The sequence below is a fragment of the Eschrichtius robustus genome, chromosome 21 (genome assembly GCF_028021215.1).
Source record: "Eschrichtius robustus isolate mEscRob2 chromosome 21, mEscRob2.pri, whole genome shotgun sequence".
Taxonomy (NCBI): domain Eukaryota; kingdom Metazoa; phylum Chordata; class Mammalia; order Artiodactyla; family Eschrichtiidae; genus Eschrichtius; species Eschrichtius robustus.
Window position 1 is genome coordinate 33753235 of NC_090844.1, and position 24791 is coordinate 33778025.

At 51.0% G+C, this 24791-nt stretch overlaps 1 protein-coding gene across 1 annotated transcript; it reads right to left on the reverse strand.

Annotated features, from left to right (window-relative positions):
• Positions 1 to 389: 389 nt before the first annotated feature.
• On the reverse strand, positions 390 to 23832 carry PLAT (plasminogen activator, tissue type). Its single transcript, XM_068532189.1, has 14 exons — positions 23735 to 23832; positions 12604 to 12701; positions 11404 to 11452; positions 9682 to 9819; positions 9216 to 9326; positions 8730 to 8904; positions 7969 to 8060; positions 6600 to 6774; positions 6073 to 6158; positions 5003 to 5198; positions 4774 to 4910; positions 4496 to 4636; positions 3467 to 3633; positions 390 to 1223 (listed from the first exon to the last, which is right to left on the reverse strand). The coding sequence occupies exons 2-14, from the start codon at positions 12676 to 12678 to the stop codon at positions 1065 to 1067; spliced, it is 1701 nt and encodes a 566-aa protein (XP_068388290.1). The 5' UTR covers positions 12679 to 12701; positions 23735 to 23832; the 3' UTR covers positions 390 to 1064.
• Between the last annotated feature and the right edge of the window lie 959 nt (positions 23833 to 24791).

Below are 24791 nucleotides of genomic sequence, written 5' to 3' on the forward strand. Positions count from 1 at the left end.
AAAATTTTTCTGTTTTTACTTTATAACAAAGTGAATCAGCTGTACATATACATATAATCTCCTCCCTCTTGCGTCTCAAGAATTCAAAGATTCTTGAATCTTTCCTGCAGCTGAATTTCAGTAAAACTTTCTGTCTGCTATTTTGTGGTCCGTCTCCATTCAGCCTTCTTATTTCTCTAAATCCCTACCTTCCTGTCAAACCAAGAGCTCCTTTCTTCCCCCTCTGTACTATTTACATCACCCGGCACAGGGCCTTGTATGCCGCAGCTATTCTGAGTGAATGAAAGGAAATATTTCCAACGAGTCAAAGAACGTGGACACAAGTAACATGAATAAAAGCTGTGGGATACTGCATGTAACAGAACGATTCCACTCTGATTCGGGGGAAATATATGAAAAATATATCAGAATTTATTACTCCAGTACAGTATCATACAGGTATAAGAGTATAAACAAAAATGAACTGATATAAATACGTTAGAGCCTAGTTTATCAGTTATTAAAATCATACATGTCTCCTGTCCTATGATGAGATTTATAAAGGAGAAAGAATTACACTCTACACAACAGGATTCCTTCCAAGAGCTATAGCCGGAGAAAGGGAAAACCCGACACTTGATTTGAAGGCTGGATTTGAGGAACGTGATCTGGCCAGCCAGCCCATCCCTTATTAGGAAGCTCCTGCTGGGCTTCCTTGTGACTAGAAATAGACATTCTTTTCCTAATAGAATATTTCTAACCCTTCTTTCCTGAAGGATCGAGTTATCTTTGCCTACTGAGACACGCTTTCACCTTTGCGGTCCCGTTTGCAAAGCTGCTCACGTGGACAGAGGAGGTGGGCTTCTGCCCCGGGGACTGGGATTCCAGGAGGGGCTGGCGTTGACCCCTCTTCCCGTCCGACAGAGTACGTTTCAGACCTGAAGCCCTGAAAACTTCCAAAACGGAAAGTACCTATGGAAATCCATCCTCCCCCACTTGTGCTGCGTGAAGAAGCCCCCGCTGCAGTGCATCCTCGGAGGTGAAGGAAGCAGGGTCTCCGTGATGCAGGGAACCGGTGCCCCTGGTCATGGTCGTGTGTTGTCCCGAACCCAGTCCAGGTAATTAGTAACCTTGGTGTACACGCCCGGGATGCCCTTCTGGCCACAGCCCAGGCCCCAGCTGATGATGCCGACCAAGGTCATGTGGTCGTCCTTCATACACACGAGGGGGCCACCCGAGTCACCCTGCAGAAGGGAGAACAGGTCAGCTCTTGGCAAAAATGCAGACTCTTTGCGGGGAGGTTAGGGTGAATGTTTGTAGTGTTCCTATGTACTCTTTTTTTTTTTTTTAATAAATTTATTTATTTTATTTTTATTTATTTTGGCTGCGTTGGGTCTTTGTTGCTGCACGCGCACGGGCTTTCTCTAGCTGCAGTGAGCAGGGGCTAGTCTTTGTTGTGGTGTGCAGGCTTCTCACTGCAGTAGCTTCTCTTGTTGCGGAGCACGGGCTCTAGGCGCGCGGGCTTCAGTAGTTGTGGCACATGGGCTCAGTAGTTGTGGCTCGCGGGCTCTAGAGCACAGGCTCAGTAGTTGTGGCTCGTGGGCTCTAGAGCTCAGGCTCAGTAGTTGTGGCGCCCGGGTTTAGTTGCTCTGCGGCATGTGGGATCTTCCCGGACCAGGGCTCGAACCCGTGTCCCCTGCATTGGCAGGCGGATTCTTAACCACCGCACCACCAGGGAAGCCCTTCCTATGTATTCTTCAAAGTGCTCAGTTCGGGGAGGGAAATTTTATCTCCGTGACCTTGGGCCTTTACAGAATCAGGTTGTAGCTATGTGGTAAAGCAGAATTGAGGTCATTGCTTGGACATTTCAGGTCCCCACCCAGGCTGTAACTCCACCACTTACTAGCTGTGAAGCCCCAGGCTAACTGGGCTTCAGTATTCTTACTTGAATGATACTGAATAATAATAATCTAAAATAGAAATCATACTGCCTCCCTTGTAAGGTTATGGGAATTAATTGAGAGAAAGTTTGAAAAGCTCTGAGAACAATGTGTGGCATTTAGTAAAACTCCTGGTAATTGTTAGCTGTTGTTGTCTTATTGAATCGAAATGATTTCTGGTTTCGTTTTTAACTTGCTGCTAGTGAGACAGGCTGGGACCTGGGACCCTTGGCTGCAATGCTTGCACCTGGATACACCTCTGCTGGAGCAATAAAATACAAAGAAACTGTATGGGACTAAAAATAGCTGTGTGCATGCACAGTTGGGGCAAATTATAGACAAAAAGATACAAAAGACCAAAAAAACTCAACTGCCACTTCTGAAGAGCCGGGAGCAAAAGCAGGGTACTGCGCATGCCCCCTGCACACACCACCACCTGAGGGGTGGGCAGACCACCTAAGCCCCGCCTCCTGCCCAACCCCTGGACCCGACCCTACCCTCTCCTCGTATAAGGAACCAGCTCGCCCCCCCTCAGCGAGCAGGTGAGCAAGGGAACCTGTTGTTTGTTCTCGCTCCCCCCTGCAGCTGCAGGGTCCCCAGTAAAGCCTTGCCTGAATTTCTCGTCAGGCCTCTGATCAATTTCCATTGATTAAGGAGGCCAAGCACCCGGTGGGTAACCCTAGCTGATAGATCATGGTTTCACCTTGCATACAACCTTTTAATGACTGTCGAGCTAGGTGGTGGAGGTGTCTGAAAAAACCTTTCCAAGAGGGACCAGAGGCTCTCAAGGAGCCAAGAGGGGGAGATGCTGGTGTGGTCTCCGCATGAGAACTAAGCCTACAGTCCTCAGTGCAAGAGCCCGGCCCTGCTGTCTCCATCCACTCCTCCCCAGACTCAGGGGGGAGCCCGGCACACTGTGGGCACGAAAACAGCCCAGCACGGACGGCTCCTTGGCTCTATTTAGGTCCTAAGTACACGGGTTGGTCTGTGTCTTACACCCAAGTTATCATGAAATACAAGTACGTACTAGCTCTGATAGGAATGCTAACGCAGAGACCCCAAAAGAGTGCGCTTTCCCAGGGGAAAACCCTCATCTGAGGGCTGAACTTGAGTTCCTAAAACTTATCTCACAAATCATCTGTGTCCTACTTCCCAGGAAGCTGCCATTCCTCCTTCCCCCTCTACACAATGGACTCCAGTTCCCCAGCTCCCACAGAAGTCAAAGATGTCTTAATTTGTGTTGCTTTATCCATCACTTTGATAGTCATTTAATTGCCTGGGCTTACAGGAAATCCTGTACCAGCTGGCAGCTCCGGTGCAGACACTGGGGAGATTTCCTGCAGCTTAGATTTCTTGAGTTTGGGTGACTTTGACCTTGCTCCAGTTGCTTTATTCTCTGAGGTCCTCATCTAGATCCCCAGCACCTCACTGAGATGAATCACTCCTTTCCGGCTATCACTGTTTTTCTTGGTTAAGAACCTGTCGGCCGAGGAGCACTTCTGCCCTTGGAGGGGGAGGCTCAGGGGAGGAGAGACGCTCGTGTTTACCTGGCAGGCGTCATGCAGGTTTGCTTGGTCCCCACCGCTGCGTGTGTCTCCGGCACACAGCATGTTGTTGGTGACAGTCCTGTTGAACAAATACTGGGAAGTGCAGCGGCTGGATGGGTACAGCCTGACATGGGCCTCCTTCAGGCGCTCGGAAAAGAATGGAGAAGCTGCAACAGAGGAGGAAGGCGTCTTGTGGTTTTAGGGAAAGTTATTTATAAACCTTTTGGAAAGAGAAAGCCGAACTTTCCAATAAGAGCTAATGTTTATCAACCTTTTACACGTGTTAAGTTGAATCCTATGAAATGGCCAATATTTTATTCTTTTGACCTACAGAAACAGCAGTTTCATAGAGTTTCACCCAGGGTTTCTCGACAGCGGCACGAGTGGCATTGGGGCCAGATAATGTTTTTGCGGGGGGCTGCCCCGTGCATTGTAGATGTTCGGCAGCATCCTTGCCTTCTACTCACTAAAGGCTGGTATAAACCTCCATCCTGAGTTGTCACAATAACTGACATTGCCAAGTGTTTCCTGAGGGGCAAAATCACCCCAGTTGAGAACCACTGGCTTAACCCAATATCTCATTTAAACCCCATAATCTATCCTTTTCTTGCCACTGAGTAAACGGAGGCTTGGAGCATCATGAAATAAAAATCCACGTCCGATCACACTGCTTGCAAGGTGCAGGGCAAGGATTTGAACTCAGGGCTACCCGACGGCAGAGTCCAGCCACCCCACCCCCTTAACTATGCTCACTCCACTTCTTATCAAAGCCTCCTTGAAATCTTAGGCTCTTAGAACCCTTGTGCTACTCAGACCCCTCTTGACCTGCACGGCCACTCTGTGAGGCTGGGAGGGCAGACGCTGGGGCCTCGCTAGGCAGGAACTTGCCCTCACGGTCACGGTCACGGCGGCGGCACCTGTCCCGAGGGTGGACACTCGTGGGACCACTTTTTCCTCCCTCTGGTCAGCACTTGTGCTCCAGTCCACCCCCAGACGGACAGGACGGGGCCGAGATGTCCTCCCACTCACAGGCCTCGTGCTTCCCGTAGCCAGACAGCTCGCACTCTGTCCAGTCCGGCAGCTTCAGGCCGGCGTCTGGGAGGCAGACAGTGCGTACGGCGTTGCTCTCCAGGGCGCAGGTCAGTGAGTCCGATTTCAGCTGCAGCAGCGCTGGGAGGGGGGACGAGGAAGAGAGCGAGGATGTCAGGGGAGAGGAGGGAGGGGGTGGGGGCCTGGGGGGAGAAGGTGGGACTGCACACGTGTGAGTCTGGAGTTCCCACGGCAGCAGGGAGAGCCAGACACCTTACCTATGTCATTGTTGTAAGTGTCGTCATCGAATTCCCTATGGACGATGTATTTTTCTACTTCAAACGTCTGCTCCTCCTTCTCAGGGACCAGCCGGTACGTCCTGCCCAGGACCACCTTGAGGTGGTTGGGAGGATACCTGATGGAGAGATGGCTCAAGGCTGCTCTTCTCTAATGGGCCTGGTCTAAGGCCTTAGAGAGGAGGAGGGCCCGCCGGCTTCTCATCCCTACCTTTCCTGGAAGCAGTGGGCGGCCGACAGCACCCAACAGGAGCTGATCAGGACCCCCCCACACAGAAACCGCTCTCCTGGGGACCTCCTGTTCCTGACGAAGATGGCAGCCTGCCACGGGTGGGAGGTGATGTCCGCGTAGAGGCCTCCTTTGATGCGGAGCTGGGGCTGCTTGTACCGTCTCAGGCCACAGGTGACTGGGGAGGGAAGGGCAGAGCCGGGGTCAGACCTGTGGGCCTGAGCGAGGTCCCTGAGCCCCATCCTGGTGTCTTGTCTTGGAACCCGGGTTTCTACCCCCTGCTGCACTTCCGCAGGCTGTACAGAGGGATGGAGCCATCTCCACGGCAATAAATCCACAGCCTGCACGTGGCGAGTATCCAGGACGAGCTAAGCACGGTATAGACACTATCCTTAACCCTCACAGTACTCAGCTTCAGAGGGGCTGGGACCTTTTTGCCGAGGTCACAATGGCACCTGGATTAGAACCCAGATCTGACTCCACAGCCGGGGGTCTTTCTGCGATGCTTTGTTACCTCTACTCTTTTCCTGCAGCCACTTCCTGGCTTAAGAAATAACGAGGCATTGCAGCTTCTTCCTGGGGAATGTCTACCCCATTGCCTTCCCATCGACTCAGCCTTACCCATCCTTCCAGGCCCACGGGACAGCCTGCCCCCTCACAAAGTTTTCCTAATACTGCCAGCCCACTGGTACTGCCCGCTGAGGATGGGCCATGCGTGACCTTGGTCATGAGTTCGCTGGTAGTTTGTCTCTTACCTGCCCAGTTAAACCCTATGTGCATGTGTGCCCTGAGGAACAGTCTGGCTGATCTGTGTGTTCACAGGAACCGAGTAATAACAATCGGTTCTCAGACGATTTCTAAAGTTTCATTTTTTAGCAAAGTGTGCCAACCTGCATTTCTCTCGGTCTCCACCCCCTCTGGGTAACCCCGTCCCCCTGTGTTAACTGGGTTCTGGGAGAAGGCGGGAGAGCAGCCTGGAAGACACGGGAAGCGGCAGAGGACACGGTCAGGAATGAGGCTGGGCACGGGGAGGTGGCCACAGCTGGCCTTACCACACTGGGGCACGTCGCAATACTCCCATGTCAGCTGGCGATCCTTCAGCACGTGGCACCAAGGCTGGGCGTCCCCATCTGGGTTCCTAGTCATAAGGAGGGAAGGTTTCCAATCACATCACAAGCCAGGGAAGAGAGGGGAAGGCTGACCAGCTGGGAAGGAGGACCCTGAGCCCCGGGCTGGGCTCAGCCGCAGACCCCACCAGAGGGAAATGACTGTCACTTTCTTCTTCTGTCATTAACATTACGTCTTCATCTCCCAGCTGTGCCGGGAGAAGACTCCTAGGATGGAACAAAGGGGCCACGTGAGGACGGCACAGAGGACAGACCCTCTAACATGGGATTTGGGTCAAGAAACTGGAGGACTTTCCTTTTCACGACAAGTGCAAATGAATAGGTTGGGCTGGGTCACATCCATGGTTCCCTCCCACCCACTGGGTCTTTCATGTAACTTTCAGCATCAGACCCCTCCCATCCCGCTCCAACCCTGCCCTCTGCGCAGACGCCCCGGACCCTGCGCTGCGCACCGGCAGTGATTGTGCTTGCCCAGGCCCAGGGCCTGAGCGTTGCTCTTCCAGGCAGTGTAAATCTTGCGCATCAGGATCATGGAACTCCACGGGAGGCAGGAGGCCCCAGACGCGGTGAGGCTGTGGGTGCCGCGGTATGCCAGCCCTTTCCCCTGGTAGCAGTCCCCATCTTCTTCTGGAACACAGGAAATCTCAAACTGAAACAAAGCCACTTAAATGCTAAAGCAGGCAGGTGGGGTTTGCAGCAGGGCCTAAAGCAGAGCTGCCGGCCTGGGACACCCAAGGCAGGCAGCCCACCACCCTTTTCTGTCCTTCAAGCCCTTTCACACGGGGTGGTAAGTGGCTTCCATCCGGTGCCAGCCTCCATCATGGGCTGTGGCTTCCTTATGGCTGTGTTAACAGAGACTCTGAGGGATATTCAGGTTCGGCAGGAAAGGGTGCTGAGTTCAGCTAGTGGGGATTATTCCTGGAGCTGCTTGGAAAGCAATTAGGGGCTTCCTTGTGTATACTTGACAGGCTGCTGGGATCCTGGGTGCTTCAATGGGGGGACACGTGGGCAGGCCCAGTTTTCTCAGATATTGTCTGCTAGGGACCTGAAGGATTTGTTGGACTTGGGAAGGAAGGGAGAGTATGAACCTTCAAATGCTGCGTATTTGTCCCATTTTACCGTCTTTTCTCCCCACTTGAAACTGACAAAGTATACTACCATGCACAGATAGCATAGTGATAAGGGACCTTTAAGATCATCGCGACCAGTGACTCCCAATTTATACCAGAGCTGGGGGGTGGGGAGGATGCTTTAGAGTTACTCTAAAGAGTTCTTAAATTCACAGGAATATCAGCGTCACCTGTAGACTGAATGTACACCATTTTTGTAAATGTATATTTAGAACTTTAAAACATATTTTCCCTACTCTTGTGATAAATAACATCACCATTTGCAAAAGCACCACTGAATTCACAGTACCTTTTTGTAACTGAGTGTTTTTTCAATCTGGGAAATTTTCTCACATTAAAAGTCTTTACAGAGACAGAGAGAGAGATCTTGAGAAACAGGTCCATTAATCAAAAAAGAGAGAACCTCCATGCCTTCTCAAAGGGACTGGAAATCACCGAAACAGCCCCATCTTCTCTGTTGATGAGGAAACAGAGGGTCAGAGCTGTGCAGAGATCAGCTCAAGGTCAAACAGCTAGTTAGATGCCAAGCCTGGGTGAGGACCTAAGCCTCTTGACTTCCTTCCCTCTGACAGTGAAATGATGAACTACCAGCCCAGTCCTTTGTCTCCTTGTTTGCAGAAGGACCGTCAGCGCTGTCCTCCAGACCCTTCCCCCCGTGAGGCTACAGAGGCCGTGGGGAGGCTGCACTTACCCTTGCCGCAGGCTGGCGTGCTGCAGAACTCGGAGATGTACTTCCCTGCCTTGAAGATGTAGCACCAGGGCTTTGAGTCTTGGTCTGGGTTTCTGAAAAATCAGCCAGGAAGGCCAGGGGAGGTGAAGAGTGAGGCCCGCCTCTCGGGCCAAGGGCTCTGCACCTCTTCCGGGGATAGAGTTACGCGTGTTTGTCGTACACAGGAGAGTCAGATCGTGTTGGGTGGAGGTATGACCTTGTAATCGTCTTTATTTGGAAATTAAGTGTGGTTTACGGAGATGCATGTGGCTGCCACATTGACAAGGGGTGCACCGTGATGGTGAGCTTTATGGGCTAACTTGGCTATTGCGCCCAGTTGTTTGATCAAATGCCAACCTAGGTGGTGCTGGGAAGGGCTGGGTCAACGTGGTTCACATTTGCAGTCAGCAGACTTTAAGTAAAGGAGATTCTCCTCCAAAGCGTGGGTGGGCCGCATCTAATCAGTTGAAGGCACTAAGAGCAAAAGCTGAGAAGAAGTTCTGTCTCAGGACTGCAGTATCGACTCGGGTCTGAGTTTCCAGCTTGGGGAGCCTGCCTACAGATTCCAGACCTACCAGCTCCCACAATCACATGAGCCAATTCCTTAAAATAAATCTCTTTATGTATACACATCTCCTATTACTTCTCTGGAAACCCTGACAGAGCTGACGCAGGTCTTTCCCCGACTGTGACAGCTTCTCAGCAGAGAAGATCCTCCAGGGCGGGGAAGGCGGCCCTCTCACCTGCAGTAGTTGTGATTCCCGAGGCCCAGCCTGATGGCATCAGGCCTGCGCCCACTGTAGGGCTTCATGGCCAGGCTGCTGCTGTTCCAGTTGACGCACTCGGCCCCGCTCTCCGCTGTGCTCCACCTGCCTCTGTAGGTGATGCCCCGGTCCTTGTAGCATGTGGCGCTGGCATCTGGGGGGAAACAGGACACACGACACCTCCCATGTGAATCCTCCTGTCATTTAGTTTCCAAAGGGGATCTCACCTCAAACCACTGAGGCAGTAGCTGCTGAGCTGCTTGGGTGACTGGCTCACCCCGCTGACGGGGACCGCGCCAGGCTCCAGATTTGTGCCCGAGGCCCTAACCACCCTCAGATGATCCATCCCATCCCACCCCAACCCTTCCCCCATCACTGCACACTTGCTTTCCTTTCTGGGTAGGTTTGCAGGTGGGATTTCACCCTGGTGGGCCCCTGTCTCACAGCCACCCACCTACCACTCACCTATTTCACAGCGTTTCCCGATGAACCCTTCAGGGCACTGGCAGACAAACTCTGAGGAATAGAGGGCCTGCCAACATGTCCCCCTATTGAAGCACTGAGGTTTGCTGCAACCTGTCAAGTAGAAGCAAGGGAACCCTTAATTACTTTCCAAGCAGCCCCAGAATATATGAGTCAAAGTTGAAGCATGCTGTCTACACACACACACGATTCTGAGCACTTCACAAAAACGAACTCATTGACTCCTCACAGCCGACCACGAAGTCTGTACGACTGTTCTCCCATTTTACAGATGAGGAAACTGAGGCTCACGGCCTCATGCTTTCTGCTCGGCACCTTCACCTTGGCCTGGGGCAGAGCGTGCCTGCCGCCCCATTTGAAGGGTAGACAGGCCCGGGACTGTGACAGACAGGGCTGGGGCCGTGAGACTGGACTCGAGGCTCACAGCCTGGCTTGGGTGAACACGTACTGTTGACGGGCACCGAGTGGCACTGGGCCCGGCCACTGTTGCACCAGCAGTGCTCCACCCTGTTGCCCCTGAGCAGGGGCCTCAGCCAGGACTCATGTTGCAGGTACGTCATCTGTGTTTTCTCGTCTCTGCAGGTCACTGTAACGACAGACAGGCCGGCCTCTTTAGGGCCCAACTCACCCCAAACTGACACTGATGCCCCCCTCCCCCACCCGCCAATCCTGCTCACTTTCGGGATAATCCGTCCTTTATTCCTTCCTTGCTCTCAGCCAGAAGACAACAAATACCCCTTATTTTGTCACCAAAGACCCCTTTCATTTTTCAAAAACAATTTCAGATTCAATTTATTAGGGGGCAGTGCCAATATTACTTTCCATATGACTATGTGATCTTTACATTCAATTTCCTATGAAAATCAGTTATTTTCTTGAAATATATAATAGAATATAATGGTGTATTTCTACTATTTCCTTATTTTAGTTTCAATGAAATATGAAAAACAATAAAAAAGACCCCTTTTATTGTTTTTCCTCTGATGGGCCCTTGTTTTGAAAGACTTTATCTATCAAGACACATTTGTTAGGTAATACTCTAATTTTTCATTTTAATTCATCAATAATATGCACATGCACACAATTGCCTACCAGAATTTTTGATCCATATTAGCATTACCACACTGAGATGATGCATTTCTGGTCCCAAACAAAGAAAGTTGACATTTTAGTCTGTGCAGAAAATTTGCTACTTCCATTAGTACTTTGGTATAATGAAAATAGTTGAAGTACTCCCATTAATGCACTTTCCCTTCTTCTCTCTCTCTGTTTGCAACCCAGAATGCGAACTTAAAACATCTTTAACTTTTAATGAATTGAAGCAGTGACATACGTTCACTGTCAACAATACTGCTGTTCCTTTAGAGGGCCGTCGGGGCCAGGGTACGCTTGCAGGAAGCACTGTGCTATCCGACCGCGGAAGCAGTGAGAGTTAAGCTGTGACTCACTCCGGGAAAACTTCCACCTTGAATGGGTGTTGCAGAGCCTTCCAGCCCCGAAAGAGGTAGGTCATGAGGGAGGAGGGATGATCTGGGACCTGCAGTGGGGCCTGCAGCTCTTTAGATCAGAGTCAAGACAATCGGGCCGTGAGCACGTTTTATTCTTGGGATTCTAGTGGGAATGTTCCTTGGGTTTCTAGTCTCAACTCTAGACACGGCCTCACAGAGATGGTCTTCCCACAGTGCTTCCGTGAAGCACCCCAGGTTAGTCATCCCTGAGTTACCAACTGAAGGAACAGAGGCACAGAGAAGCTAGTTAACAAAGATGCTAAATGGAGTGCAAGGCGGTGGGGATCACAGCCCAGGGAGAGGCCCTGGAGGACCAGCACCATGCGGCCTGGTGGCTCTGTGACCCTGGGCAAGTCACTCCGTCTCTCTGGGCTCTGTTCTCATCCGTGTAATATTCGAATCCGCTTCCCTTTGTGCCATTGGGCTTGCAGGCTCCCAGCAGCGAGCGACCCCCAGGCATCCTGACCCCTTGAGGACCTGTTCCTGTCCGCTCAGAGCCTGTGTGAGTGGTGAGACAGGACAGAAGCATCTTAGCAGAGTCTCACCTTCACGGATCTTGAGTAAGCAGGTCACGTGGAAAAAAATCCCCGCCGGAGCCTAGAGCACCCTGACCCCGACCCTGACCTTGAGCCTGACTTGCCTCCACCCCAGTGACATCTCACCTCCACCTCTGTGCGATCTGGCTCCTCTCCTGAGTCGCCTGTGGATTTCCTGCAAAGAAACCAGGGGCGGAGGAAGAGTCAGCACATGCTGGGTGTCTCAGGAATAAGGGTGGTCAAACCAGAAGACCACCATCAACCCACCAATCAGAGGCCACCTGCCCAGAGCATCCCCCTCAGGTAATGGGCCCAGGTGGAATGTCCATCACCTGCCTTCCTGTCTAATTCTTTCCCCCCTTCTAGACTAGTCCCGTCCAAAAGGACTTTCTGAATGGTGGAAATGTTTAACATCCGGGCCGTGCAATGCGGTAGCCACTGGTCACATGTGATGACTGAGCACTTCAAATGTGGTGTGACTGAAGTGAATTTTAAATTTTACTTAACTTTAATTAATTTTAAATTAAAATAGCTGGGGACTTCCCTGGTGGCACAGTGGTTAAGAATCCGCCTGCCAATGCAGGGGACACGGGTTTGAGCCCTGGTCCAGGAAGATCCCACATGCCGCAGAGCAACTAAGTCTGTGCGCCACAACTACTGAACCTGTGCTCTAGAGTCCGCGAGCCACAACTACTGAGCCTGCATGCCACAACTACTGAAGCCCGCGCACCTAGAGCCCATGCTCCGCAACAAGAGAGGCCACAGCAATGAGAAGCCCGCGCACGGCAACGAAGAGTAGCCCCCGCTCGCCACAACTAGAGAAAGCCTGCGTGCAGCAACGAAGACCCAACGCAGCCAAAAATAAAAATAATAATAAAAAAAAAAAGCCACATGTGGGTTAGTGGGGTTGCATGCACCGCCCCGCCCTGCAATCCCATCTCCTCCAGGTAGCTGCCCCAACTCTCCCTTCTCTAAAATCCTGCTGTGCGGGCATCGCTCACGTGGCCTGAACGATGCCCTGAGCTGCCAGGCATCTGCAGAGAGCACGTGTGCTGTGTAGCTCCCACCCCAAGTAGATAGTACACAGTACACGGGCAGCTCGCCCGCCTCCATGGCTCACAGCGCCTGCATTGTCTTTTATAAATACTTTATGGATTCATTCAGACACATCCTTTAAAAACAGCCCCACAGAAGGCATTGAGAGGCAGTGTTTACTCAAGTCAGAACGAGTGCCTAGGTTTCCGCTGCAAGCCTGGATGCCGAGCGTCGCCCACCGAGGCGAGTGTGTCCAGGTGTGTGCCAGCACAGACAAGAGGGCACACCCACCTGTCTGGGGGAACTGAAGACAGCTCCACAGAGCAGCAGCACACACAAGAGCTCTCTCTTCATGGCGTTCATCATTTCCTCAGAGTGTCCCTTGAATTCTGGAAGAAGAGGGGAAAAAACCTTAACCGTGTGATGTGAGAGGACCAAGAGGACAGCACAGTTCGGGAGTCTGCCGGTCCCCCCCAGCGTCGGCTCCCACAGCAGGAGAGGCCACGGCAAGTGTCTGAAGGATGGTGTCTTCTTCCCGCATACCTTTTTTATTGTGGTAAAATACACATAACAAAATTTACCATTTTAACCATTTCTAAGTGTAAGTTCAGCGGCGTTAAGTTCCTTCACATTGTTGTGCAGCCGTCACCACCATCCATCTCCAAACTTTCATCTTCCCAAACTGAAGCTCTGTACCCGGTAAACCCGAACTCCCCGTTCCCATGGCAACCACCATCCTACTTCCTATTTCTATGAATCTGACTATTCCAGGTACCTCATATAAATGGGCTTATATAGTGTTTGTCCTTTTGTGTCTGACTTATTTCACTGGGCATAATGCTCTCAAGGTCCATCCATATGGTAGCATGGGTCAGAATTTCCTTCCTTTTTAAGGCTGGATAATATGCCACCATCTGCATGGACTACATCTTGTTTATCCATCCATCTGATGATGGACATGGGTTGCCGGAAGATGATTTTGCCCAGACGTTTCTGTGGGCTGAAGGCTGAGACCACCTCTGGCACTTCTTGGCAGCCTGGGACCTCAGGGTGCTGGTTTGGTTTCCCTTGAAGTGAATTGCTGCCCTGGGGTTGACTAATGTCTCATCTCTGACTTTTTTAGAGGAAACCATAGGAATTTTGTTGCTGGCACATCTCAGAGCCAGCCTGCCTCAGATGGCCTGAGCTCTTCCACTTAGAATGTGCACGCCTCCTTGTCCAACAAAGGAAAGTCTCCCGTCCCCAACTCCCCCCCAGCCCCACGGCTCCATCGGGAAACCAGCCTCTCTTTTATAGACAGGGACCGTGAAGTGCAGATTTGCAGAAAGGAGGGGAGACATCTGGTTTTGGTCATCGGACTCAGATCTTCCTGGACCCACATCCTTGGTTCCGTGTGCCTTGCCCTGGTGCTCTCACCCTCAGCAGCCCAAAGTGGGTTAGTCGGTTGCGGTGTTATTTTGTGGTCTGGCAGCTCCACTCACCCCCTCGTCCGCAAGAATTAAATCAGGGCTTTTCTTCCCTTGACTCACTTCCCCTCAGTCACAACAACTCTGGTGCCATCCCTCCCCCTCATCCCAAGCATCCGAAGGGTTCCGTGGATTCAGGGACGTCCGGGATTTTGACCCTGGCGCTGGCTCGGGCTCCTTTCCTGTCGGAGGTGCTGTCCCCTCAACCACAAGCTCCCTTCAGAGCGAGGATGAAAACATAGAGGGAGATGGTGGGAGACGCTCTGTGCCCCAGTGACCTTCCGGGGCCGCTGGTGACAGGCAGAGGAGAGCACGGAGCTGTGGGGGGGAGGGGAGGGGGCTGGACAGTCCGGGCAGTGATTTTCCTCAGGCTCAGAGGGCGTCCTGCCAGCCAGCAAGCCCCTCCCCTACTGCGAAGGAAACAGAAGGAAGCCAGGATCTGGGTCTTTGTTCCAGTCCGGCCTGCCCAGGGCCCCTTCCCGGGCAGGGCGGGGCGGGGCAGGGTGCGCTGCTTGGGGGCCCTTTTCTCATTCATTGCAGGAAGCTTGTTGCAGCACACTGGTTCCAGGCAGTTTCAGAAGGAAGAACTAGGGGGTCAAGGGCATCCGAACAGGAGTCCGCGGGGGAGTCTTCTGATCACAGGCGATTATTCCAGAATTTCTTGCTCAGTGTTCCTCGAATTTCCCCTTTCTCAAAATTTCCCCAAATTCCTCTGCAATTCCCCTTCTTAATTTTAACCCAGTACTTATAACCTTTTAAAATAGGTCTTCTTGGGCTTCCCTGGTGGCGCAGTGGTTGAGAATCTGCCTGCCAATGCAGGGGACACAGGTTCGAGCCCTGGTCTGGGAAGATCCCACATGCCGCGGAGCAACTAGGCCCGTGAGCCACAACTGCTGAGCCTGCGCTTCTGGAGCCTGTGCTCCGCAACAAGAGAGGCCGCGATAATGAGAGGCCCCGCGCACTGCGATGAAGAGTGGCCCCCACTTGCCACAACTAGAGAAAGCCCTCGCACAGAAACGAAGACCCAACACAGCCAAAAATGAATAAAATAAATAAATAAAAATAGTGTTTAAAAAAAAAAATCTGTTAAAAAAAAAAAATAGGTCTTCTTAAACACATTCCCCCTCTCTCTTCCTGCTGTTAATCATTTTTCACGTTTATAGGTTGTCCCAGCTGCATTATCTCAGCCAAGCCTTGGCGATGGGAGAGCTCTGCCCTCTCAGGACTTTACAAGCAAATTCTGAATGAAACAATGAACCAGCCTGCGAACAGGGAATTTGATTCTTCTTCATCTCGCCTGCCAACCAGCCAGGGCTTCCAGCAAGTTCATTGCCCTCATACGCGGTGGATGCCCGTCAAGTTACTGTGTAATTTCAAGAACTCAAGCTCATCCTAAGTGGAGCACAAGTCTAGATGCTGGAAAATTGCAAAGTGACAAGTGGAGCATTAAGGCATTTGCATTCCCCGGACGAATGGGGGAAGGGGAGCCAGGTGGGGGGAGGGATGCACTTCGGGCTGAGTGTAAAGGCTCCAACAGCTGCATGGCCTCAGACCCTTTTGCAGCTAAAGAATCAGCAGAAGGAGTGTATTTTTGTCTTCTGCTCTGGGACAGTTGGAGCCTGTCTCTCTTCTATCAGTCGTTATCAGTCCTCTGCTTCGTTTGGCCTTGCTGGGCCTGGAGCTGATCCAGTGCCTAAGGGCCTCACACAAACCACATGATGGCTCCATCCTCGCTGCACAAAGGGGATGGAAGCAGCTGGACGGGCCAAGTGGGGTGAGAGGATGACAAAGAAATGAGTCATCCCGCCTGCAGACAAGCAGTGCCTTCCCAAGACAAGGGAGTGAGAGGGAAGCAGGAAAACTGTGTCCTGGTTTTGCCTTTGTAGAGATGGCAGGGGGTGTGGAGGTCAGGGGGCAGCACCTGGACAAAGAACAGACAAGCAGTGACCCCAGAAAAGCAGACTGGACCCAGGACCCTGGGGTCCATGCCAGGGCGGACCTCAACCCTGGACCACAAGCTCCCACCAAAGGGAGAGGTGCCGGTTGCCCGTGTGAGGCCAGTAGGAGCGGGGGATTTGAGAAATAAGCATAAGAAGTCCTTTGGAGGTTCATTTTATAAATGCAAAACTTGTCATTTTTTTCTGTGCTCCTCTCCTTTTGCTGTATTTAATAGTTTCCCAGAATCAAAGAACTAAAAAAAGTAAGGAAGCAAGAGGAGAAAGGAAGGAAAGAAGGAAGGAAGGAAGGAGGGAAGGAGGGAAGAACGGAGGAAAGACAAGGAAAAAGAAGACCATGAGGATGACTGACTTTTGTGGGACTAGAATCCCTGAGTCACTGGAAGCATCCCTGTATGGCGGGGAGTATGGAATGATTCTAAGGCCCGTGGTCCCCACGCTCCCAAGGCCCCAGCCCTGGCGGCCCACCCTGGCACATAAAGTCAATTTTTGTAGATTTGCAAAAGGCACCCTCTCAGCGGATGGAGTTCAGTAGATGCAGAGCTTGGCAAGTTGACAAAGAAATCTGTGCAAATTAGAAACATCAGGACACGTGGCAAATAAAGCGTGGCCTGGATTCGCAGGCTGCGCTGGCAGGCATCCTTGTGTGGGACCAGCCTGCAACCTCTGAGTCCAGGGCGTCCCCCGACCTGCCTAGAAGCGGTGCTGGATCCTGCTTGGCTGCAGAGACAAAGTGACTCTGTTCTCTGACCTCTGAACAACTGTGAATGATGACTGCTCCAGGGAAGAACAATGGTGTGGTAACGAGGGAGGAGGGAGGGTTAGCCTCCAGGAGCCAAGGGTGCCACTGTGGCTGGGAAACCAATCACGCCAGCCAGAAGCACAGGGTTCCTTTCTGCAGTGGTGACACGGGGAATGCTGATTGATGGGCACCAGTTCGTAACGGCTGGAGTCTGGGTGGGGTGAGGCCATGGGAATGGCAGCAGGACAGCCAGAGGAAGGGTCTGGGGAAATGCAGTGGAGGGTTGTCCTCAGGGTCTTTCACTGTCCTTTGCAATGACCTGTTCTGTCCACCTGCCCCTAGAAATTCCTGCTCTTAGGAAAACAACAGATACGCTCATTCGCATATTGTGTGACTGCATAAAAATTAATGTGCTGCCCTTCCAAAAAGCATCTATATTTTGAGACATCAAATCTGCCCCCAGGGATGCAAAACCAAGAGGGCTAGACTCTCAAGGCTTCCTCCAGGGCTGACATTCTGTGGTTTCTATTGTGAGAACAGACGCTGTGTGAACTGTGAAACATTTGTACATGGGGATAAGTACTTTCAGGTAAACACTCAACCACATCCCATAACGTGACCTGCAATAAAGGTCTGGACCAATGCAGTCAATCAATCGAGTTCTGTGATTCTAGGTACAAACAGTGCAATTGCCTGGAAGTTAAAGAACTTGAGGACTTGCAGTTTCTACTTTTGGCAGCAAGAAAAAGGCAGAAACGTGAGCAAGCTGGAGGACCACGGAAATTGCAAGGGAAAGATGAAGGTAAATTGATACTGTTATCAAATTTTGCACCAGTGTGCAAGGTTTGCTACCTTAATCTTTGGTAAAGAGGATTCTTGGGTTGTTATTGCTTTGCAAAGCTTCTCTCTGGAAATCTGAGTAAGAGAAAGTCAGTCTCCAAGGACACCAATACTCCAAAATGACTCAGGACCTTAAGACAAACAACACCTTCCCCGCTCCACCCTCCCCTCCCCCCACCCCCCGGGGCAACCACCATGCCCAGGAGGGATACCAACAAATTAGAAAAGAAACAGTAGGTCAGAACGCCTTGGAACAGCAAAGGCATGTCACTAAGTCAGGGCAAGAGATGAAGTGAGACGGGAGGAGGAAGCAGGCTTTGGAAAGGGGGTTGAGCTCCCACAAAAGCACACCTGTGTCTGGACCAGCGTCAGAGCCCGGGGCCGGAGCCGTTAGCCTGGTAGCTCTGGTCCCACCTATACAGGTCCTGCTTTTTATAGAGCTCATGCTCTCAGAATAAAAACCATTTCCCAAAACTGCCATCACAGAAGCAATTCTTAGCTTTTCCCTAGAGATTATCATACTAAGTGAAGTAAGTCAGACAGCGAAAGACAAATATCATATGATATCACTTATATGTGGAATCTAATTTTAAATAATGATGTAAATGAACTTATTTACAAAACAGAAACATACTCACAGATTTTGAAAACACATTTAAGGTTACCAAAGGGGAAACATGGAGGGGGGAGGGAAAAATTAGGAGCTTGGGATCAGCATACACACACTACTGTATAAAAAATATCAATAGATAACTAATAAGGACCTACTGTATAGCACAGGGAACTCTATTCAATATTCTGTAATAACTTATATGGGAAAAGAATCTTTAAAAGAATGTGTGTATATATATATATAAACTGAATCACTATGCTGTACACCTGAAACTAGCACAACACTGTAAATCAACTAGACGCCAATAAAATTTTTTTTAAAAAAGTAATTTTCTATGTGCCAAAGCTTATTTCCTCTCTTCCTGAACAGAACTCTTTATAACTAAGGAAAAAGAGAGGATTCTGTTTCTTATCTAACTGGATTGATTCCAATGAGGTAAATAGGATAAAAATCCTCTCCTGGCACCATCCACTCCCATCTCCACTCTGTTACTCAGGGCAGAATTCCCTGCAAAGTATCTTCAAAATATAGGCACGTGACCTGTGTCAAGTTTTATACGACATCAACCTACTCAGAACAATCTGTCCTGAGCATTGCCATTGCTGCACCTCTCCACCGTCTGCCAGGTAACCCTGCTTATCTGGAGGAACTCAGGGAGTGCAGTTGTGGGTCTAGGAAAATAGAAGTCCATCTTGCCTCCTGTACAGTAAAAACAAAAGAAATCCTTTCCCGATAAACTTAGACCCTTGCAAAGAAAACAGAAGGCTCAGCTGGCAAAGCTAACTTCACGAGTCAGTGCAAGGACATGTCATCCCCAAGTCTGAATCTCAACAAACCTGCAATCGAACGGTAATCTAAGGGAGAATCTTGTTCAGCAATGAGCTAGTTTCTCCTGTTCCTTCCACTCCCTAAAGCAAGCATCACTACAAGGAATGAAATACGCAATCATCTGATAATTCTTCAGTCTCCTTCCAGATTTCAACACACGTAAATCAGGAAAAAATGATCAGAGGCTTTCCTTGTATCACTACATGCGGAACTTTGTCCACATTTTATGAGGCTCACATGAAAGTGGCTGTGATAGCGTACTTTTGAGAAATGCGTGTGGATGAATGCCACTTACTCATCTGGTACGGGAGTTGTGACCCCTTGCCAGGCATCCATTGAATCAGTTAAGTCAATATTGTTATCTCATGTTTGTGGATGAGAGAATTGAACTTCAAAAAAGTATAAGGAACTTGCTCTGACGTGACACGTCTTGTAAAGGGAGGAGTAGGGTCTCAAGACACCCGGTTCTACCGAAAACCCAACAGTCGCTCTTTCCATGACTCTTACTGGGTCCTGATGCTGGACTGTCGTGTTGTTAACGTGCTCAGAGTTGCTGTGGAGAGGAGCTGCTGGTTGGCATGCAGGGAGCATAGCCTCTGGGGCCTTAGTTCAAACTCTAACCACTGCTTACAGACTGTATGTGGTTCCCGGTTTTCTAATGGGCTAGTCCTTTCCACCCTGCCTCACTGTGATGGCAATTAGCGAAGAAGCCGGTAAAGCCCCCAGTTACCGGCCTGCGCACAGCAGAGTTAACTGTACGATACTTACTGCCAGGAGCGCCCTTTGGACGGGGGAGCGCCAAAGTTTACAGCTTCTGCTTGGAACGTTGACTAGAAAGGAAGCCAAGTTCTATGGGGTCATCATCAAGTTCAAGTGTTAATACCAAATCCTGTCTCCTAGATCATCTGGAGATCTTGCGATAACCTGTAACTGGATTCTTTACGATTGAAGTCAAGTTTCATGCCCTTCAGCTACGTGCACAGATCAGTATTAACTGGAGCCCTTATTTCCTGGATTATGGGGTAATGTCTTTTATCCTATTTTCAATCTGTGTTTTTGTTCACCTTTCCCAGGCCTACTTACACCACACATGCCAGGGCCACTCTGGATTCTGAGAGGAAGGTGGAGTTCGCGGCTGAGGCAGCTGGAAGGTCAGGCCCTCAGTACTGATAAGGGCTGTCTGATGCAGACCATGCAAATGTTTGAAAACCAGAGACATTAGGCAAGAAAAATAAGGAAACTGGAGCTTCTCAGAAAACCAAACCAAACCAAACCAGATCTCCCCTTTCTCTCTGCAGCCCAGGTGGCAGACACTGGCTCTTGCTGCAAAATAAAACAAATTCCTCTTTTGTGTGAACATGACCACATGTGAATAACCAGCAGAGACCAGTTATTGGTGGGCTTTCTGTTTTACATTATTCATAGTAGGATACCGGGTTTAGCGTCTTGCCGAGCCCCTCCCGCCGCCTTCAAGGAACTGCCTCTGCCGAGGTCTCTAACCAAGGGGCTTGGGAGCCTCCTGGGTGCCATCCTCCTGGCTTCCATCAGATCCCCCATCCCATCCACCTTGACCCGAGCCCTGGCTCATTCTGGTTTCCTCTCTTCCTGAATTCACAGGTGATGACTTACTCTGCGTATCACCAACAAACCTGAGCACCAGCTATGCACCAGGCACGGGCTCTGTGGTATAAAGACACATACGCTCCATCCACAAAACCTCATAGTCTAGGAAGGGGACAGACAAGTAACTAGACAAGCACACCCCGCAGATCGGTGCTGTCATATGCGGGGGTCGGGTGGGTGGAAGGTGGGCACACAGAGGAAGAAGGGGTCCTGCTGGGATGTGAAGGAGGGGATGCAGGTCACTCTTGTTGAGGTGGGCGCTGGTCGAAGTGGGCTTTCTGGAATGGACACTATATAAGCTGTTTGTTGAACAAAGGCAGGAGTGAGCGTGTCGCTGGCAAAGCACAGCCCCAAGATGGGCCCATCGTTTGGGGCCCCGGGTAGTGGCAGCAAGCAGCCAGAGCCTCTTAAAATTCAGCACGAACACCTTTCTTTGGGCAAAGGAGTCTGAGTCACACACCCCAGGCTCTCCCTTTGAGGGCGTCCCTAGGAGGAAGTGTGGCTTGGAAAGCCCAAGAGTCCTAGGGATGTAGGGGCCTTGGGGGAGGAGTTCAACTTGGATTCCCTAATGCCTAATTGTAAGTTAAAGGAATCCTTGCGACTATATAAGAAACAAAAAAGGCTCGTAATACAGAGATCTCCTAGTATCTGGGTTCAGCCTGACCTTGAAGTGGTCTTTCAGAGGCTCCAGGTGGAATCAGGCCAAACCTCTCCAAGCCACTGTGTATGTATCAGGAGCGTCACGTAGCCCTCCTCTGCAGCTCAGCTGAGCCCATGGCCAAGGCTCACCTTCCAGATCATGGCCATTGCTATGGATGGTGTGGGCAGCTGCTAAGGACCCTCGACTGCATCAGTTCCACGGGAAGAACAGCCGCTGGCATTTCCTGGAGAATCACGATCAGAACCAGAGCTTGCCTGAGTCGTGCCTTCAAAAACTGTTTATGAAATGCCTGCTATGGACTCCGCACCTGGCTCCTTTTCCCTTCATCATAGGTCTTAACTTTCAGGCGATCAAAAGGCTTATCTTTCCCTCTACACCCTTCTACAGAAGTCTTTTTCCCAGGAAGGAAAGTGGAATGTAAAATGCACAAAATATCACTAAAAGAATGTGCTGTCCTTATATGTAAATAGACACCTAAGCCAATAGCAGGAGACCATGTAGCTGGACTTGGGGTTGAGCCAGGGCAGATGGTCTTGAGGATTCTTTCTAGCTGGAACTTTGCATGAGTCTAAATCATCCTCGCTTTTTATCTGGCTTCACTGGAGACTCACCACTTGGTTCTGTGAGCTGGTCGACTAGGGTGAGGTTTGCCACCTGAAACTACCGACAGCATTTTTCTCTGTGCAAGGCGAATGGCCCAAAGAAGGAATGGACAGAATATTCTGATCACTCATTGTCTATCCTGGCCATCTTATCAGAACAGAGCTGAAAATCACTCGCAGAAAATAGGAATTTTATTCTGAGACTGCAGATGCCAAAGAGTCATCGAAACTGAACACTTTAGCTCAAAACCCAAATGTTTCCTCCCCACCAGATACTCGGTATTCAGAGAAGTACATGGATTTTGAACTTTGACTGGAACTAAGCCCACTATTAATTCCATGAATCATGCTGCTACCTCAACCTCTGATCCAAACAACCTGCCCAAACTCTGGAATCTTTGGAAGATCTAAAGCCAGCACCGCTCCTCCCAAATGATCATCTAGCCAAAGGGCCCCTTACACTGCTGTAAAACCCCAGGACCAGAGGAACTCCTGTAGGTGGATTAGTGACAGACCTCACCTGGGCTGTAACTTGCCCAGATGCTCTGTGGTCCTGGCCACCCATTTACAAAAACCTTACATGGTGATGGTGGCTTCAAGTCACAACACCAGGGGTGTGGCTGGGTTGCTTGTTACAATCATTTGAAATATACTGATCACCAGCCCTGCTCACCAACACGCTAGGTCCCCAGGTCCAAGAGTTCCGCCTCCATGAGCAAAAACTAGTAACGGGATCATTTATCTTGCCCTCGAAGCAGGAACTTCTCCAGGCTGGTGCAGAAGCACCTGAGACCAGCACCATCACTGGGAGACTCTGATATGGGGATCCACAAAATAAACTGAGGTGGTCCTGGAGAGTCTGCACAGAGACTGAGCCAGTCAGGCAAAGAGCAGCCTCTCACCTGCTCATGACAAGAGCAATTCAAGGCTGGTGTCTCTGAGAACGTTTTAGGTGGAATCAGTTGATGTGTAGGATGGAGCTATTTCTATTTCAATATTCACGGCGTCTCTGCTGGTGCCCCGTCTGGCTTTGCTCTCACAGGAAGCACTTACCCGGCAGCTCACTCTGACCGTCATCTATTGATTCTGGACCAGTCAGTGTCTAGATCCCGGGATAAGTCTCCTGTCCACTGGCAAGAATTGCTAGGAAGTCCTTTTGAGGGAATTCCACTTAACGGTTGTGTTTCAGAATTTCTTCATGGGATTGCACACACATACACACACACACACACCCGTAATTTTTTTCTGTCATCCACCAGCTGCTGCAGGAGACCACCATTGCTATCCACACCAGTCATCACTACCACACGGCTTTGGGCTTGAGTTTGTTATCAGTTACCTGAGAGCTCCTTCCTTTCCCTTCGCCTCCTACCCTCCCTCCCTGGGAGGTTAAGAAAATAAAGATAATAACACTGAAAGCCTAGAGAGCCTGATATGGTCCCTGCAGAGTGCTCTGGGAATAGAAGACATTGCTGTTATTTTCCCCTGTAATTGAAAAGTCCTCCAAGAGCCCCACCTCTTGCACCCCAGGCAAAAAACCAGAGGACAAAACCTGCCGTGGAGGTGGGGGACGAGGAGGGAGATCAGAGGCCTCCCTGGGACTGTCCTCCACTTCTCTCGCCCAGCACTTCCCTCCCGGGGAATCTTCTGTGGGCAACTCACTCACTGCCCAGCCCAGCCTCAGTTTCCCCATGGGCTCAGACACCCCCCCCACACAAGGGACCCCCCCGGCTCTGACCCCATCAGCCCATTTCACATTTCTTGCCCGTGAGTCATAAGGTGTGCCCATTGACTATTCAGAGCATTTCTGTATCATTCTTTTCACTTTCCCCTTTGCAAGCAGAGATTTCCTCTCCGGGAAACACAACCCTTCTATCCTCTCTCTTCCCCTGACGACCTGGCCCCTGCAAACACTTCAGCCCATCCCAACGAGATGCACATTCAAAAACAAATCTCCCCCTGGACGAGGATTCTAGCTAATCCCCTTTTGGCCTGAATTACAAAGTCGGCCCCTCGGTGTAGACATTCCTTCGTTGGCCCAGAAAGACTTTTAAGAGAGCTGGGGTGCAGAGAGGCGCAGAATCCAACCTACCACCGCCGCGAGCCTTCTCCCTTCCTCCGAGAGGCGTCCTCTTCAGCCCCAGGCTCTGCAGGACCTCGGCTCTGCGCTCCCTGCACAGCTCCCGCCTCCTTTAAATTTCAAGGCAGGGGGTGGGGTCAGTGGCCCCGGGTGGGCGGGCTTCTCTGCGGCGGGAGGTTGCCCAGTGGACCAGGCCGCAGGAGTCAAACCAGGGCGGGCCTGTTTGTATAACGAGGGGGAGGAAGTTCCCCATGGAAGCAGCACGGCCCATCCTGGCTGGAGGCCAGGCTGATTATTCACGGTCCTGATGTCCTTGAATCACAGCAATTTGGGAGTTGGACGGGACCTGAAGAATCCTAGCCTCGTCTCCTAAAGGGACCCTGAGGATCTGCTAGCTCTAAGCCCCGCGATGGGAAAATAGGCGATTACAATTCTAAACAAACACACGCGGAGGGGACAGGGTTCTTCTGGAATGTCCAGCAGTAACTCTGCCCCTCCGGACACAAGAGGTTGGAACGGCTAGACTGGTGGACCGGCCGCCCTCCGGGCAGAGGAAATACCAGAGCTGGAGCACCTGGGGGGTGGGGACACAGGTAACAGGTGGGTGGGCACCACCTGCTCACCTGCAGTGGAAAGTGCCGCAGCCTGGAATCAGCCACTCCCCAGCTCTGTCATCTTGGGGGAAATCATTCTGTAAAGTGAATCCGCGGTCGCTGAGGTCTTTTCGGCTCCCGAGGTCTCCAGCTGGGCTGTGGATACAGGTTGGGGCGCTGAGCCGAGGCTCTGCCTAAACGTGGCTGCGCGCGCCGGAAATTCCACCCCTCCCCCCCCCCCCACCCCTGACACTGGGGAAGCGTTTCAGCGTTCTGGAGTTTGTTGTTAAATGTAAATGCCCCCGTTGGACTTGGTAACCCCTTGCAGAGGACTCATAAATAAGGGCGCACCGTGTAGGGGAAAAGGCGATGCTTGAATCACCTCTATCAGGAATGAGGGATGTGACCTCAGTCAAGTTTTTCATGACGCTGAGCTTTCGCATCTGAGGTCATGTATGGATTAGAGAGAGACACTG